Consider the following 16610-nt stretch of genomic DNA (forward strand, 5'->3'; position numbering starts at 1 on the left):
TGTGAATGCCGGGGGTGGACCTGACACCCTACACACATGTCCCGTTCTGTCGAGTATGTGGCTGCCCTGTGACTGGGGTGACTGCCTGGAAGCAAGGACAGAGGGCATCTAGGGTCCCCTTTAAGGCAGGTGAATAATGTCCCTGCCAGGCGGCTCCCCCCCACCCCAACTCCCCTCACACACTGACAACAAACCTGGCCAAGAAAGAGGCCTTTGTCCTAGGACATCTGAGGCTGCAGGGGGAGGGGACAAGGCTACAGGTGAAAGGACGCATCAAAGCGGCTGGGCCCTCCTCCCCTAGAAGCTCCCCTACCCCTTTCCCAGAGCCCAGGCTTTTCTGAAATAAAAGCAGTGTCCCGAAGGCCTACCTGCCTAACAACTGGGATGCTAGACATCTGGTCCTTTTCTCCAGCTGCTCTCCACCTTGCCAGGACTCAGTTTCCCTGTCCTGAAGAGAGTCAAAGGGGCAAAGGGCAGGGGGTTACAACTTGTACGAAGTTCAGAGGTCGCTCTGCCGCTTAGATCATCAGGTTGAAATTCATCATACGCGTGGGAGAAACGCAGAGCTGGCTGGACTCCTGGGCTCACACGGAGGGCTGGGAGCCATGTGTGCCCCACGCTGGCCGGGAGCAAGGTGGGGGCGGGGTGTGGGCAGAAACCACACCGGGCTCAAGTTTCCTCTCTTGGCCAGAAGGGGCAGGAGGAGAGGAGGGCCACGGGGAAAGGGGAGGGTTGGAGGAAGGACGGAGAACTCAGGCCGAGGGCTTCAGAGAAGAGGCTGGTGCGCCAGCCCGGAGCTCCCCACACTCCACACCGGGCGCTCAGCGACCGCCCGGAGCTCCCGGAGCCTCCAGACTGGGCGCTCAGCGATGGCCGGGGGGCGGGGCACGGCCCTCCGCGGCTCTCAGAGGTAGCGGGGATCCTCACCCAGGAGGTGTCAGCCCAGGCCGGCGTCGTCTCGCTCGTCGCTCTCCTCACCCCGCTGGGACCCTGCCACAGGTGCTTGCGGGGCGGGCGGGGAGGAGGACTGCAGTGGATCTGGGGACAGGCTGGGGGGGCGGAGAAGCCAAAGGGAGAAGAACCAACTTACCGGGCGATCCTAGGAGGTCGAAGAGCTTACCAGGCTGCCCCTGGTTTAGGAATTTGACAGGTGTGGGAGTTTATCTGGGAGACCTACGTGGCTTCTTGAGCCCTTTGGGATTCTTGGGGCAAAATGCTATGGATGGGGACCAGACAGTGGTCCCCCGGAGGGATGCCTCAGGGGCTGGGGAGTGACCCTGAGTAACCCTTGGGCAGGCTGGCTGTCGCTGGACTCTCAGGTATGCGGTACCATCCTTTCCCCTACTCCATCCCATCACGCTGCCCTGTCCAGCCATCTGGGGAGGTCTCAGCGAAGTTGCGGAATCTGAGACAGTGGACGCCTAGGTTGCTGAGAAGTATTGTGGCACCAGGATGGGCTGCTAGGGCTCGGAGGTGCTGAATTCTTTCCTCCCTGTGAGCCTTCTCTTCTCCAGGCCCGGGGCAGTGGGGATCAGCTGGAACTGGGAGGGAGAGGAAGGCATAGTTGCATCTGACTAGAAATCTTGGCAGCTGAGGAGACAGACGGCTGGGGACAGTGGCAGAGAGATCACCTGTCACACCTGCTGGAGCTGAGATTCTCCATCACTGGGCTTCCTAAGGGCTGAAGTTGGGGTCTAGTTGACTGGGTGACGGGACAGCAGAAGCTCGTCCCTCTTTCCCTTGTTCCCATGCACCTCTTTGATCCTGTGTGACCCCACACATCTTACTGTGCTCAGTCTCACTGTGCTCAAATCTCTCTCCACACCCTCAACTCCCTCTCCCTCCCCATGGCTCCCTCCACCCGCCCTCTTTCCCCCACATTCTGTTGCTTTCTCTCACTTCGGTGTGCCTCCCTCTCTTTGGAGATTCTTTCTAATCTTTCTAAGCTGCAGGCTGCTCACACATCACTCCACACCCCAAGTTTTACTGATCCCTCCCCCCCATCCTTTCACTGCTTCTGTTGACACCTGGAGAGGAGAGGGAAGTCTAATAAGCCTCAGAACAGGGTCCCAGAGGCAAGCCCTCTCTCTGTCTCTCCCCCTTGTCAAGGTGTTAGAGCCCTGGGGCCGCAGATGGGGCCGAATGCCTTCCTCTCCTCAGCATCCTTCCACAAACGGTCCTCACTCTGCATCCTGAAACATAAAGCTCCAGGTCATTCTGCGTGTACTCAGGGATTGTGATAAAATCTCTTTGGGTAAGCCAGAATGGTTTAGGATGAGAGTAAAGAGGGTGGATTATAGTCCCCGGAGATGGCGTCCATCCTACTTGATATGCAGTGTTGGGGGTCAAGATAGCTGTGTGACCTCAAAGTGTGGGCTAAACTGGAAAGTGAGGACCATTTGCTGTAAAAGAAAAGGGACACAGGGAGGCAGGCTGCACTTTCCCAGGACCTCTTCAGCTTCTGTACCCTTTGTGATGTTCTATTTGATCTGATTCCTTCTCCCTGAGCTATACCCCTGGCTGCCAGCTCCCTGGCCTGTCTTCAGGAAGGTAGGCTCCTAAGATCCAGAGGGGCCTACAGCTGGTGTGTAGACCACCACCCATCTCTGAGTGTCTAGGGAAGAACAGACTACTCCCTTTTGGTCTGGCGCAGACTTGTACCAGAGAGCTGGCTGGAGTTGATCCTGAGGTTCTCCTTAACTGCCTTTTTCCTTACTTCCTGTCTCCCCCAGTGACCCTTCTGGATTCTCATTTCCCTGTCCTAGGGTAAGGGGAGGATTAAATTCCTGGACTTTATGAGAAGGGGCTGATATCTAGTTTCAGAGACCAGGGCAGCCTAGAACCCAGCCTTGCTTGGATCGAGGTTGTGAAGCGAGAAGTCTGGAGATTACTTGCCAGACTTTCTGACTTTGTGTTCTTTCAAGTAAATCCATATGGTTGGACTGGTTAATAATTTTCAAAGTACGGTGGGCCTGTGGCATCAGAAACACCTACCAGGCCACTTGTTAAAGGGCTGATTGCCAGGTACCTGTACCTATGAATTCAATTTTGATGGATCTGGGGTGGCTTTCAGAGTTCTGTATTTTCACAAGCACCCCAGGTGAATGCAACCCACAATAAAGTTTGTGACTGCTTGAGCCAGATACAATCTACTGTAAGGAGGTTCTCCAGGTCTGTCTCCATTTAATGGGAGAGAATAAATAGGAAGCAATTTGCCCCAGATTATGCATGTGGAATACCAGAGAACCTGGTCTCCTGCCTCCTAGGGCAGGATCTTTGTATTGCACCCAAGAGTCAGATCCGGGAAATTATACGGAGGGACGAAACGGGATGTGTGTGTGTGTGTGAGAGAAGGTCTATGAGGCAAGAGTCATCGTCCCTGCCCCCTAAACCCCTTCTCCATTCACTTTGCCTTTGGGCAATTTCCGCCAGAACCTGGGTGGAGAAGGTGGGGTTCCGGTGTTGAAATGGCATCCTGGACAGACATAAACACCCCGCCCTCTGCCCACTGGCCAAGGGCCTGTGCCAACTCCCAGCTCTAGGGATGGCCATATAACAAGGAGGGGGCAGGCAGGGACTTGGGGTGATCCTCCTTCGAAAGGACAATTTGCAACTCTCATTAATTTTGTGGTGAGTCAGAGTGGATTCCATATTAAATACCTGTGATAGGCCATCCTTGTGGTGATCTAAGGTCATCCAACCCAACCCTATACTCTGTCTGTCCTTCTGTAAGTCTCCCCCACCCACCCAGTCTGCCTGCCTTTACTTCTACAACAAACATAGGGTATGGTGCGTGGCCCTAAGAGATCAGGGGGCCCCTGCCAAATCTACTTGGAGTGTCTTGCCAAAGGCAGGGAGAACAGATGAGGGTGAGATGGGTGTCAGGGAATAAGGAGGGGGAGTGAGGAGAAAGGGTGACAGAAAGGAGAAGATGAAGGAAGGACTGAGGGATTGCTGAGAATGTTGAACTGTCCAAGCAGAGAGGGAGGGACCTCTGAATTCAACTTGTCTCACTCCCTGGCTTTACAAATGAGGAAACAGAGGCTCAGAGAAAGGCGATGGCTTGCCCAACATCTTGCTGCTGCACAGGTCTGCAACTCCAGCCCAGATCCAAAGCAAAGGGGCTGGAAGGGAGTGAGTATTCAAGTCTCTAAAGAAATAGAGACTTGATGGTGGGATAGGGAGTAGAGTCAGCAGCTCTAGGTACCAGACCTGACTCTGCTATTTATCAACTTGAGTCTCAGCTTCGGAATGGACCTATAGGAACTTTGTGAAAATCAATCTCATAAATGAATGCCTATAGACTCCCAGGCTCAGTTCTCAACAAATGCCAAGTAAGTCTTTGCTGTGGTTATTATATGACCTGGTTTGTGGGGTGGGGTATAGCCAAGAGGACCCTGCAGGACACGGGGCAGAGGTCCAGTGTCTCCAGAGACCATTCCTCCTCTGCTGCCTGCCGCTGATAAACCTCTTATCTAGCCCAGGCAGGGGAGCCCAGGACCAGGATAGGAGGCGAGGGCAGGGCTGCTATCAGGCAGCAGGCCTGGGCCCTATCTTAGAGAAAGGGAGGGGCTGTCTGCTTGGCTCTTCCCACAACACGCTCCTTGGGGATCCCCAAGCACTCACTCTCAACTTGCAAGGAAAAGACTGAGATCCTAAAACTGAGGGCAGAGGAGGAGAGCAGGAGTGATCCCTGATCCTGCTGCAGGAGATAGGAAAAACAAAACCACAACCCTAGGTGACGTGGCTTCTGACCTGGCCTGTGATACAGTCCTGAGGAGTTAAGCAGTAGGGGAAAGAGAAGGCATCTTATCTGAAAAGAAGATAAAACCTACTGTGCTCCCAGAGGAACTGCCTACAGCCATAGCAGGTGAGGTAGAGATAACAGAGCAGAAAAAGGCTTTCTAGCTTAAGGAGTCGTTGATGAGTCCGGCATGAATGGGGGGATGAGGCGTCTCCTTCCCTCAGGTGAAGCTGGAGGGAGCCGCTCCGTGCATGACTGTGTGCTCAGTCGCTCAGTCCTGTCAGACTCTTGGTGACCCCATGGACTGTAGCCCGCCAGGCTCCTCTGTCCATGGGATTTTCCAGGCAAGAATACTGAAGTGGGTTGCCATTTACTCCTCCAGAGGATCTTCCCCACCCAGGGATCAAACCCCGAGAATCTCCTGTGTTGGCAGGTGGATTCCTTACCACTGCACCACCTGGGAAGCCCAGCTGCTCAATGAAGAAGGACAAAACTGCTGACCCATGGCAGGAGAGGCCCTAACGCTTGTTTCTCCTTTGACACAGGTTGCTGGGACCGTCTGGGCTCTCAGGACCTTGGAGCAGGCCCTGGCCCAGTAGGATGTCCCCGTGTCCTCCACAGCAGAGCAGGAACAGGGTGACACAGCTGCCCATTCCGGAGCCAGGGGAGATGGAACTGACTTGGCAGGAGATCATGTCCATCACTGAGCTGCAGGTAAGCCAGGTAGGGGGGAACGAGGTGGTGGGGGGAGGGAAAGCAGCGAAACAGGGAGTCGGGCTGGGATTGGCCCTGGGTGTGCGTGGAGGGGCTGTGGGTGTGGGGGGTGGCGCTGGAGCAAGCAGAGCCCAGGGTCTGGAGATGGAAATGTTCTGGGCACTGTCAAAAGAAGGGCTGGAGTCGAGGAGATCTGGAGGGAAGGCCAGAGCGTTGAGGGGGAGGGGTGCGGATGAGCAGGAGATAGCGGTGGTGGGAAGGGAGGATCTGATTGGGGGTGCAAGCTCTCTGGGCAGCCACTCTGCTCACGTCTCTCAACCTCACCTCCTGCCCCGCCTTCCCTTCTTCCCCTTCCCCTGTTCTGCCCTCTTCCAGGCCTGCCCATCTTCCTCCCTCATTTCCTCCCCCTGTCCTTAGCAGCCGGGCCCCTTCCCGCAGGTAGCAGAGCTGTAGTTCAGGGGCCTCGGGAAGGGGTGGGGTCAGGCTCTGCCGGGGTCCTTTCCTCCTGCTACTTGGACAAAGGGGTGTCTGTTGGCCTAACAATGATGCCTTTGTCCCCAGCTGGGCTGGAGCAGGGTGGCTCCCCAAGGTGGGTTGGGGGCCCTGTTCTCCCCAGCATGTTCTCTCCTCCTCCTCTCTGCACCTGGGCAGGGACAGAGGGACTGGAGGGGAAAGGGCAGAGCTGACGGTGGCTCCCCAAAGTAACTCTCTGCCCCAGACCTGGCACTGTGCCCACTCCATTCTCTTCCCCTGCTCCCAGCCTGGGCCCCCAGGATCTGCCCTAAGCCCTCTTCCCACACAGCAGCTCCCTCTGCTGGGCACCCAGGGCATGGCCAGGGTCTGAACTTGACCCTTTGACCCTAGATCACGGCAGCAGGAAAAGGGTTCCAAGGGTCATCTTGGAGTGACTCCTTGTCTTCCTGAAGGAAATAAAGGGACAAGAGCCATCTCAAGCCAGTAAGAACTTCTGAAGAGGAGGGGATTCCACAACTGTTGTGGCGTTAGGTAGTCCTTTCTGAAGTCTGACTTCAGCGAGTTCCCTTCCTGTTTGAGCCGCTTTCTTCATCAACTTGCTGTGTCACAACTTCGCCAGAAGCTTTCAATGATTATTAGCAACTTTCTGCTCCCTTGTGATTATCTCACCGGTTCTTTCAGTGGGAGTCAGTTTGGTTCTGAGAGAGAGGTGGTTTCTTCTCTTTCCCAGCCCGTCTACAAACCTCTCGGTGTCTTTTCTTGCAGGGTCTGAATGCTCCAAGTGAGCCATCGTTCGAGCCCCCAGCCCCCGTCCCATACCCAGGGCCCCCGCCACCTCCAAGTTACTGCCCCTGCTCTATCCACTCGGAGCCTGGCTTTCCCCTTCCTACACCACCTTATGAGCTCCCAGCACCCACGTCTCACGTCCCAGACCCTCCGTACTCCTATGGCAGCAACATGACTGTACCAGTCTCCAAACCACTGACCCTCTCGGGCCTGCTGAGTGACCCGCTCCCAGACCCCTTGGCCCTCCTGGACATTGGGTTGTCAGCGGGGCCATCCAAGCCCCAAGAAGACCCAGAATCTGACTCAGGATTATCCCTCAACTATAGTGATGCTGAATCTCTTGAGTTGGAGGGGACGGAGGCTGGCCGGCGTCGCAGCGAGTATGTAGAGATGTACCCAGTGGAGTACCCCTACTCACTAATGCCCAACTCCTTGACCCACCCCAACTATGCCTTGCCACCTGCCGAGACCCCGTTAGCCTTAGAACCCTCCTCAGGCCCTGTGCGGGCCAAGCCTACTGCACGGGGGGAGGCGGGGAGTAGGGATGAGCGGCGGGCCCTGGCCATGAAGATCCCCTTCCCTACGGACAAGATTGTCAACCTGCCAGTGGATGATTTCAATGAGCTGCTGGCGCGGTACCCGCTGACGGAGAGCCAGCTGGCCCTGGTCCGGGACATCCGAAGGCGGGGCAAGAACAAGGTGGCCGCCCAGAACTGTCGCAAGAGAAAGCTGGAGACCATTGTGCAGCTGGAGCGGGAACTGGAACGGCTGGGCAGCGAGCGGGAGCGGCTTCTCAGGGCCAGAGGCGAGGCCGACCGGACCCTGGAGGTCATGCGCCAACAGCTGACGGACCTGTACCGTGACATTTTCCAGCACTTGCGGGATGAAGCAGGCAACAGCTACTCCCCTGAAGAGTATGCGCTACACCAGGCTCCTGATGGGGCCATCTTCCTGGTGCCCCGGGGGACCAAGATGGAGGCCACAGACTGAGCTGGCCAGAGGGGTGGGACTAGTGATGGGGGTTTCCTGCATTCTCTTTCAATAAAGGTCCTCCCCATCCATGAGGCCCAGGGGGAGCTGAGTTCTGTAGACCAGGAGGGGACCACAGTGGGAAACCTGGCATTTGGAAGGTCCGAGGTGTGTTCAGTGAGGCTTGCCTGGAGGCAAGGATGTGAGGGGAGGGCTGGAATCTCTCTTCCATGGTTCAGTTTTCTAGGTTCCCAGTCTCAATTGAGCCTTGGTATATAAAGCACTCTACAGAATAGCCTTCTGCTGTGTCTTCTTTCTCGAGGGAGGGTGATGAACTGCGGTGCTCCTCAGAGCTCACTGCCTGTTGGTGGTGGGGAGGGTGTTCTGCTGAGCTTGCTTCTCTCTGTCCCCTATGACTATAGGTCGGGACACACAACAGCTGGGCCTGAGCAGTGTGATCTACCACTTTCAATCCCTTTCTCAGAGCTGGAGGCCATGAATGATTTAAGGAACCCCACCTTCTTGGCTGGCCCCCTATTTATAGAGCTATGATTGCTGCTGGAGCTGGCTAGACCCTCTGTTCCTGAGTGTTAGTACTGAAAGGCCTAGAATGCCCAATGCCCACAGGACAGGCCTTTCTTGGTTGGAACGAGAATTGGATTGGAACCCAACTTTCACCCTGATACTGGGAAAGACTGAGTGTAAGAGAAGGGGGCAACAGAGGATGAGGTGTTTGGACGGCTCAGTGGCTCACTGGCTCAATGGACATGAGTTTGAACAAATTCCACAGGGAAGCCTGGCGTCGACCACCACTGAGTGAACAAGTTTGAGGATTTCACACCCAGGACTGGATAAAACTTGCTCCACAGCAACACACCATATGCATTTTGGTTAAATCATCCATCTCCCTGGTTATGTTAGATGTTACCCAATTCTTGTTTTGGTGTTCTGCCCCTCCCCCACCCCTACTTCCCTTCTAGATCCTTGATCTAGGGCCTTTTGTTAGTGTTTTAGGACACAATGAAGTTTCAAACTCCCTCCACACCACACCTTTGTCCTGTTCCTTGGCAGTTCCCAATCTTCCTGATCACTAAATTATATAAGCATTTTGCTTCTATTTAACACTTCTATTCCATTTCACTAGAGAAAGCTGACTTCCAAGTTCTTGATACTCATTACAGTTGTGAGACAAAAAAAATCATATGATTGAAATAAAAACTTAATGTCTACAGATTCAGAAAAAGTTGGTCTCCACGGAACAAAATCTGAAGACAGTCCATCTTGTCAACTTTCTCAAAAACTTGAAAATGTAGGGTCAGGTAGTTTTGAGATAGCAAACTAGTTTTTTCATTCAAATCAAACCCACAAAGATGGTAATTCAGAGACTAATCTAGACATTTATTCAACGAATTATTTAACACATAAGCTCAAGGCATCGTTCTAGGCATTGGAGATACGGTCAACAGGAGACACCTCTCATGGAGGTACACTGTAGTGGGAAAGATTACATGTACTTATCAGTACTTCAGGTGAAAGACGGAAGGGTGGGTCACAAAAATTTGAATGAGGCAATTACCTTCCTCAGTTACTTCATATAAAAAAATGAGGAATTTACTCTTAATTCTGGTTAATAACAGACTGATGGATTCACAAGCTTTCTTTTACCAAGGATGGAAACAGGCTAGAGAAAAATATAAGCACTTGCTGAAAGAGTTAAACTACTGCTTTCAAACATTTTCAGGCTTATTTTGCGAAGGTGAAGTAAAGGAGGTACTTCACCATCTGCTGGCTCTTTTTGCAGCTGAAAATAATTGACCAATAAAAGCTTGTTCATTCCTAGGAAAGGTCCACTATACTCAAGAACTTAACAGATAACTCATCCCAACTTAATCTGAATTATCATGTAGCTTTGCTTGAAGCAATCATAGTGCAGTTTTCTTTAAACAATTACAGTTGACTCTAAGAAACACTAATAAGAAACGAGGGTACAATTCTGGTGTACCAGACACCTGGCTATCATTAGTTCTATTTCCCATTCTCAATCTTCATCTGGTAAAGAACAAGCAGCACCAAGTTATTTACCATAAATATCATGGAGATAAAACAAGACACAAAACCAAGTTAAATGCAGTTTATTTTTTTAAAGTTCATTCACAAAATTGAATGATTCACGCTGCACAGCAGGTAGTAAGTAACTGCATAGCAGTGACAATCAAGCACCAAGAGGCTCGGATAGGTCCTCATTAAGGATGTTTCTGCAAAAAGGAAAAAGAAAAGTACATGAGCAGATGAAAACCTACAATTATACCCATTCTCTTCACTGAGAATCCAATTGTTTTAATAGTGTTTGCTGGCTAGTCTATTAGGTAGATAACAGACCAAGCTATGAGACCTCTCTAGTCTATGAGGGACAGCTTGTCCTTTTTCTTTGGAAATACTAAGCATTGTTACTTTATAAAAGCTTACCTTTTTATCCATGAGCTTGGACTGAAGTTTCCGGATTTTTTTAAGAGTTGATATGCCTGTGGTAGCAGAGTCCTCCCTAGAAAAGTAAACAGCCTTTAGAACTAGCTTTTTTTCAGAGACAAGTTCCATCTCAGGCTAACCCCCCACCTCCCACTAACGGCCCACCCAACCTCCCACAAGCATTTGGGGGGAAGATTCTAATATTACTTTGAGCCATTGTTTTAAGAAAATAGGTCAAAGGAAGGTAAGAAATATAGAAATTAAAGGGTAAATATATATCACAGTAGAAGTAATTAAAAGTGCTCACTTCCTTCATTTGGGAGCCACCAAGAGTAGGGTGTCAATTTAAAGCAACTCAGTTCCAGAAAAACCAAGTTCAGCTTAACTGGACTAGTTTTGGCTCAATATATTAAGGAAAATGAGAAGGCTGGATTTTAGAGAGCTATATGGATGTAAGTAAAATCTGTTCTTACCTATCAGCATAGCAATAAAAACTTTTCTCCTGGTTCTGACTGCTAGTCCTAAGAGTCAGGTGTGCCTTACTCTTGTCTGCCTCCTTCCTTGCGATGGTCACTGAAACTTCACTCTCCTAGCTTTCATGGAGTGCCGTGGCCTGCCCCTGGCTTATCTGTACTCCACATACCACAAGTGTCTACTCTCAGCTGTAGAGTGTCTGGGCTCGGAGCCATTCGCGCTATACTTGCTAGCAGTTCCTAGTAGCTGAACATCTCTCCTGGATCTTTAAAGGCATTGTCACGAATCCTGAGGTATCTGCAAACTCCCTCAATAGTTAAGGTTCCACCTGCCATTGCAAACTCAGCCAATATCAAGCCCATGGAACTATTACCCATGCTTTCCCACCCACCTCCACCTCCCACCCAACCCCACCCCAACCCTCCCCAAAATTCCAGATAACACACCCATGGGATGGAGTACACAGTCCTAGTGGTAAACAAATATCTATACTACTAGGTACAATGGCACTGAAATTGAGGGCACCAAAGCGAAGGCTCAAAGGAAGCTATGTACAAATAACAATGATTGGATAATAATGTTATAAAGGTTTAAAAGTCATTTTCTATACAAGCAACACTTTAGGATGGTTGTGTGATCTTGTGCCATATTTAAAGGAAAACTGCAGTTAGCACGTATTTAAGTAGACAATACGGTTTCTCACCACATGAATTTTTAAATCTCCATATAGTAAGTGGTCAATCCATAAACCTCTATAAAGACCCACCCAACCAGGACAGAAACTGCAGTTTTCCTTTAATGTAAGCCTGTTTTTTTGTGTGTGTTGAATAAAATTCTTAATGGCACTAGTCAGTTTAAAAAAGGTCTTCCCCCAAACTTCTAATTTGTGGATTTACGAGATGGCATTAGCCAGCAGCTGGTTTCTATTCTCTGGCAGAGTTTTGAACTTGAATTGATAGAAGCATTCAACATCAGGGGTAGTGGGTAGGGAAGGTCCAAAACTCTGCCAGTCCCAAATCCATACAGTTGTCATTCCATTCAAGAGGGTATTAAATCTTTTATTGATTACACATGATAATGGATGATACACAAGCTTCATTCCCATCTATAACTTTTATCTGGTACCATAATTCAATTTAGATATATTGCATAGGATGTGCCAACAATCATTAATAACAAAAAAAAAAAAAAAAAAAACCTCCATGACTTTGCATGGGTGACCCTTTAAATGGTGAACTCCAGGTCACAACACAGTAACTGTCAGTTCAACTACACCAAGGTTCTGAAGACAACAGCTTCTCCACCAAGCAAGTTGTAAATAAATTTCAAATGGAACCTGGCATCACCCTGAAGGAATTCTAACTTCACACTGTTGGGGTAGTTTACCAAAATGGCTTCAGAGTAGACTAACTTTACACAGCACATTAAAAAAAAAAAAAAAAAAAAAGACATTTATTCAGCGTCATGATCAGACTATTACATTTAGCAATCAACAGCATGGGTGCAAAAAAAAAAAATCTACATTAAAACCCTTTGTTGGAATGCTTTACACTTTCCACAGAACAGAAACTAAAATAACCTGTTATACAATTAGTCACAAGTACAGTCCTCGAGTTTTTTGCCCATACACATGAGTATTGTCTAAAACATGTCTTCTTTGTAGCAGCTAGGCCCTGCCACCACTGTGCTTGGCTGAGTTCACAAATCTGTTGTAACCTGTAGCTTCCCTGTCACTTCTCTGGCTCTCCTCTCCTGCTAAGCTTTGTTTCCTGTTGAACAATATGGAATAAAGTTGTTAATCTAAACATATTAAGACTCAAGGCTACAATCCAATAGCAAGTTGTTTCCCACAAATTTTGCTGATCTGAATATTAACTTAATATCCACAATTTTACTGTAATTATAATGTTAACTATGTTGCACTGCTCAGCTATATTAGGGTTACTGGGTTCATCATAAATTACAATTAAGTGAGAACAACAACAAAAAAAGGTGTTCACTTACCTGGCAGTAATTAAAACCTTCTGCCACTGCCATAGCTACTGCTGCTGCTGGAACCACCATAGCCACCTAAGAACAAAATTGATATTCTCCTAAGTTTTATAAGTATGAACAGTAACAACAGTTGGGGCTCACGTGATTTTCCCAACTCAAACTATTTTAAGTCAGTCATTTTTCGGTTTCTACATCTGCACTGCCAAAAGATCTAATGCTTTCCTAAACAGTATTAGTTCAGCCCTCCAATACCACATATATACCATACCTTGGTTTCGTGGTTTGGCAAAGTATTGGCCTCCACCACCATAGGGGCCAGAACTTCTGCCTCCAAAGTTTCCTCCTTTCATGGGTCCAAAATTTGAAGATTGATTGTTGTAATTGCCAAAATCATTGTAGCTTCCGCCACCTCCAAAATTGCTTCCTAAGAATGGAAAAGAGGACCTTTATATGTTACTCAGGGAAAATGAGAAATCCTAGTGTTCAGAGTAAAAAAGCTGCTTGATCTGCCCTGCTCTCCAATTTCGATTATCTTTGTATTTCATGGGCAAGGCCTTCAGTTGAATAATCCAATAACTAAAAAATTCACCCAACTCACCATGGCATAATAAAAGGTATACATTCTCTTGCCTTTAAGGCCTTTACCCAGGCAGGGGCACAGCAAACACATGCTGGATACATCAACTAAGCACCTAAGATCCCAAGAGTTACACTAAATCCTGCTAGAAACTAATCTAATTCCAATTGAAGACACCACTATCCACTTAAGCATCTATTTGGGAGTGAGGCGGCCCCAGCTTAAAGCTAGGAGGTAGCATTGCAAGCCCATTAAAAAAAGTACCATGCAGCACAACACACAATGCTTTAAGACCATCAAATCCTCCTAGGGATAAACTCTAAAAGGCTAATCTAGCTATTGCGCCAAGGATCACTGGATACCTACCACTACCACCGCCAAAGCCGCCTCCGCCTCCACCGTTGTTATAGCTGTCATAGCTGCCACTCCCGCCATAGCCACTGCCCTGGTTTCCATAACCCTGTCCACCACTTCCATAGCCTCTGCTTCCTCCAGAGTAACCAGGGCCGCCTCCTCCATAACCACCTACAAGAATACAAGTCTTCTCAATAAGACAAAAGTATTCAGCAGTCAAATTCTGTGCAAGCACGGCTAAAGGCCTGCTCACAACATGCTATTAGGTCATAGTTGAGCTTATCATGCACTAGGGTTTTAGTCTCTACTAGCCTATTCTAAAGTTGCCAAAATTTTTTTACCTGTGGTTCTTTAACAAAACTTACCGTCATTACCAAATCCATTATATCCATCCCCACTGCCACCATATCCGCCACCACCACGGCTGCCACCAAAGCCACCTAGAAGAAAGTGGAATTTAAAAACCAGGTCTAAAGGATGTGGATTACATACAAGTTAGCTTCTATTAAGTATAAATTTAAGGAAGCATTCAATTAGAACTATTTCTCTATTTAACAGTTACTGGTTAGAGAACCCAGAACTACATTTTGATTAAAATGTAACTTTCAACAAGTCACCAGGGGGTCATTATAATTTTACCATTAACTCTTTTATTAGAAAGCTATAGCTGAACATACCTCGACCACTGAAGTTTCCTCCACGACCAAAGTTGTCATTCCCACCAAAACCACCTCCACGACCACCACCAAAGTTTCCAGAACCACTTCGACCTGAAGAATCAAGATGAAGTGTTGGTCTGTACAGACTAGAATTATCAAAATTATGTTTACGGTTTAGTTCAGTAGCAAACTCACCTCTCTGGCTGGATGAAGCACTAGCCATCTCTTGCTTAGACAGGGCTTTTCTCACTTCACAGTTGTGGCCATTCACAGTGTGGTATTTCTGAACTAAACGATTTTGAAAATAAACACATCATCTCAGAATTCAGTATACAGCATGGATTTCGGAACCCTTAACAAATGTCAGCCACTTGATACTTACTGACAATTTTGTCTACAGAGTCATGGTCATCAAAGGTTACAAAAGCAAAGCCTCTCTTTTTGCCACTGCCTCGATCAGTCATGATTTCAATTACTTCAATTTTTCCATACTGTTCAAAATAATCTCTCAGGTGATGTTCTTCAGTGTCTTCTTTAATGCCACCAACAAAAATCTTTTTCACAGTTAAGTGGGCACCAGGTCTTTGAGAATCCTAAGGTAAGAAAAATTAACTTGTTATTGCAACCTACTTAAGAATATTAAGTCTATTATACCCCCACAAGTCCCCCTAGTGGAAATCCTTCAAATGACTAATGCAAGGAGGAAAAAGGTACTTACTTCTCTTGACACGGCCCTCTTTGGTTCCACAACTCTTCCGTCCACCTTGTGTGGCCTTGCATTCATGGCCGCATCCACCTCCTCCACCGTGGCGTATGTGACAAACCCGAAGCCTCTGGAGCGCTTGGTGTTTGGATCCCTCATTACCTTAAAATGTTTAATACGTGTTAAGATCCCCGAATGGTTGACTATTCTACCTTGACTAAGGCAACAAGAAACTTTATTACCAATCTTTTATCTCAAGTCCTTCCATTTCCCACTAACCGTCTACAATAAATCAGTTGGGTGCTTTTTTAATCAGTTAAAGCCACACCATCCTATTAGGATTCAAACAATAGCCGCAGCAACTTAAGTCAAGGAAACCAACTAGTTCTACAACCCTTTATCTCTTTTAAGTCTTACCACACAGTCTGTGAGCGTTCCCCATTGCTCAAAATGGCTCCTCAGACTCTCATCAGTTGTTTCAAAGCTCAATCCTCCGATGAAGAGTTTCCGCAGCTGTTCGGGCTCTTTGGGAGACTAGGAATGGAGGAGAAGTAAGGAGGGCTATAACATAAACCACTTTTCAGTTGCAAGAAAGAAAACAGATAGCAACGTAGGAAGCACTTATTGTTCCTTCTGGGCGCAGCAAACCACGTGCTTCTCCCCACCCGGGGGGAGGCAGTAGGTTGGGGGCTGGGAGGGCTCGGAGGCTCTGAGCGCATGCGTCCCTTGCTTTCCCTCCGACGCACGCGCCAACAAAAGGACTAGGAAAGAGAACTACATGGCCCACATCCGTCTGTAGCTGCTCTTTTAAAAAAGTAGCCCACTGGGACAAGGTAAAAAACAGACTAAATGTTCGTTAAGAGTTTTGCAAGGGGCACCGAGCAGGCGTGAATGCTAAGGGTCGCCAGACAGCAGCCTCATGGCGACGAGGACAAAATGGCGACCTCAACTCAGGGAGGGGTAGGCCTGGGCAGCGATCGAAGAACCGTCGACAGGGCTGGGGCAAGCAGCCAAACAAGCTGCACCCTGTTAAACTCAGGAAAGGAAGAGGAAAGGATATTCAACTGTAGACAGCTTCTTACCCACCTCTGATTTAGACATGACGGCAGTGGAGGCGGGGAAGTCTTCAACGATGCTTTCTCGGTGGCGTCCACGGGCAGAAAGGAGTAACCTCACAAACGTATCCGCCAGCCTACCTTCGGCCTCCCTTTTTTATCCCGCCTCCGCGCTTTCGGCATTGGTAGACTCCGCCCCCGAATAGCTCTGATTGGATATTTGAAACATCTTTCCCCTACCATTGGTCTCTGGTGCTGCATTACTGTGTAACGTCATCCATTTGGGCGTTCTACGTAGTCTCCACCCCTCGGGGTCTATTGGCTCTCGAGTAATATTATTCTTAACTAGTGTGATTGGCTAGTAATTCAATCATACATGTTTGAATGTACTTAGGTTATTTAAAAAAACTTTTTAATCCTCTACGGCCTTAATTTTATATTCAGTTTACCTGGCAAGCCGTGATTAATACTATGCATCAGAAAAGTAGTTAGCAAGTTACAATATTTTCTTTTTTTGGCAACGACTGCCTGCTGAGCGCATGTGTAGGAAAATGGCGAGTTTACGCAGGCGCGTAAGAAGTTCCGCCTGGCGCTAGGAACACGTGAAATGGCGGGCAGGAGACGGCGGCGAACCTAAAGC

The 16610-nt window shown here is 48.7% G+C and overlaps 2 protein-coding genes across 5 annotated transcripts; one reads left to right on the forward strand and one right to left on the reverse strand.

Annotated features, from left to right (window-relative positions):
- The first annotated feature begins 715 nt into the window (after positions 1-715).
- On the forward strand, positions 716-7982 carry NFE2 (nuclear factor, erythroid 2). Of its 2 annotated transcripts, none has more exons than XM_043881978.1 (3): positions 716-999; positions 5290-5458; positions 6698-7982. In XM_043881978.1, exons 2-3 carry the CDS (start codon positions 5345-5347, stop codon positions 7706-7708), a joined length of 1125 nt encoding a protein of 374 aa, XP_043737913.1. In that variant the 5' UTR covers positions 716-999; positions 5290-5344; the 3' UTR covers positions 7709-7982. The 2 variants fall into 2 exon arrangements, with proteins under 2 accessions (XP_043737913.1, XP_043737905.1); XM_043881970.1 differs by lacking the exon at positions 716-999 and adding an exon at positions 3158-4334.
- Positions 7983-9803: 1821 nt separating this feature from the next.
- Positions 9804-16148, reverse strand: HNRNPA1 (heterogeneous nuclear ribonucleoprotein A1). 3 transcript variants are annotated; one of them, XR_006336707.1, is made up of 12 exons: positions 16002-16148; positions 15333-15449; positions 14931-15077; positions 14595-14805; positions 14408-14500; positions 14231-14323; positions 13919-13993; positions 13566-13724; positions 12891-13046; positions 12632-12697; positions 10154-10229; positions 9804-9942 (listed from the first exon to the last, which is right to left on the reverse strand). XR_006336707.1 is itself a non-coding variant. In XM_043881990.1 (11 exons), exons 1-10 carry the CDS (start codon positions 16014-16016, stop codon positions 12642-12644), a joined length of 1122 nt encoding a protein of 373 aa, XP_043737925.1. In that variant the 5' UTR covers positions 16017-16148; the 3' UTR covers positions 11665-12396; positions 12632-12641. The 3 variants fall into 3 exon arrangements, 2 of the variants coding, with proteins under 2 accessions (XP_043737925.1, XP_043737939.1); XM_043881990.1 differs by lacking the exons at positions 9804-9942; positions 10154-10229 and adding an exon at positions 11665-12396; XM_043882004.1 differs by lacking the exons at positions 9804-9942; positions 10154-10229; positions 13566-13724 and adding an exon at positions 11665-12396.
- Between the last annotated feature and the right edge of the window lie 462 nt (positions 16149-16610).

This window comes from Cervus elaphus, chromosome 3, assembly GCF_910594005.1.
Source record: "Cervus elaphus chromosome 3, mCerEla1.1, whole genome shotgun sequence".
NCBI classification, from domain to species: domain Eukaryota; kingdom Metazoa; phylum Chordata; class Mammalia; order Artiodactyla; family Cervidae; genus Cervus; species Cervus elaphus.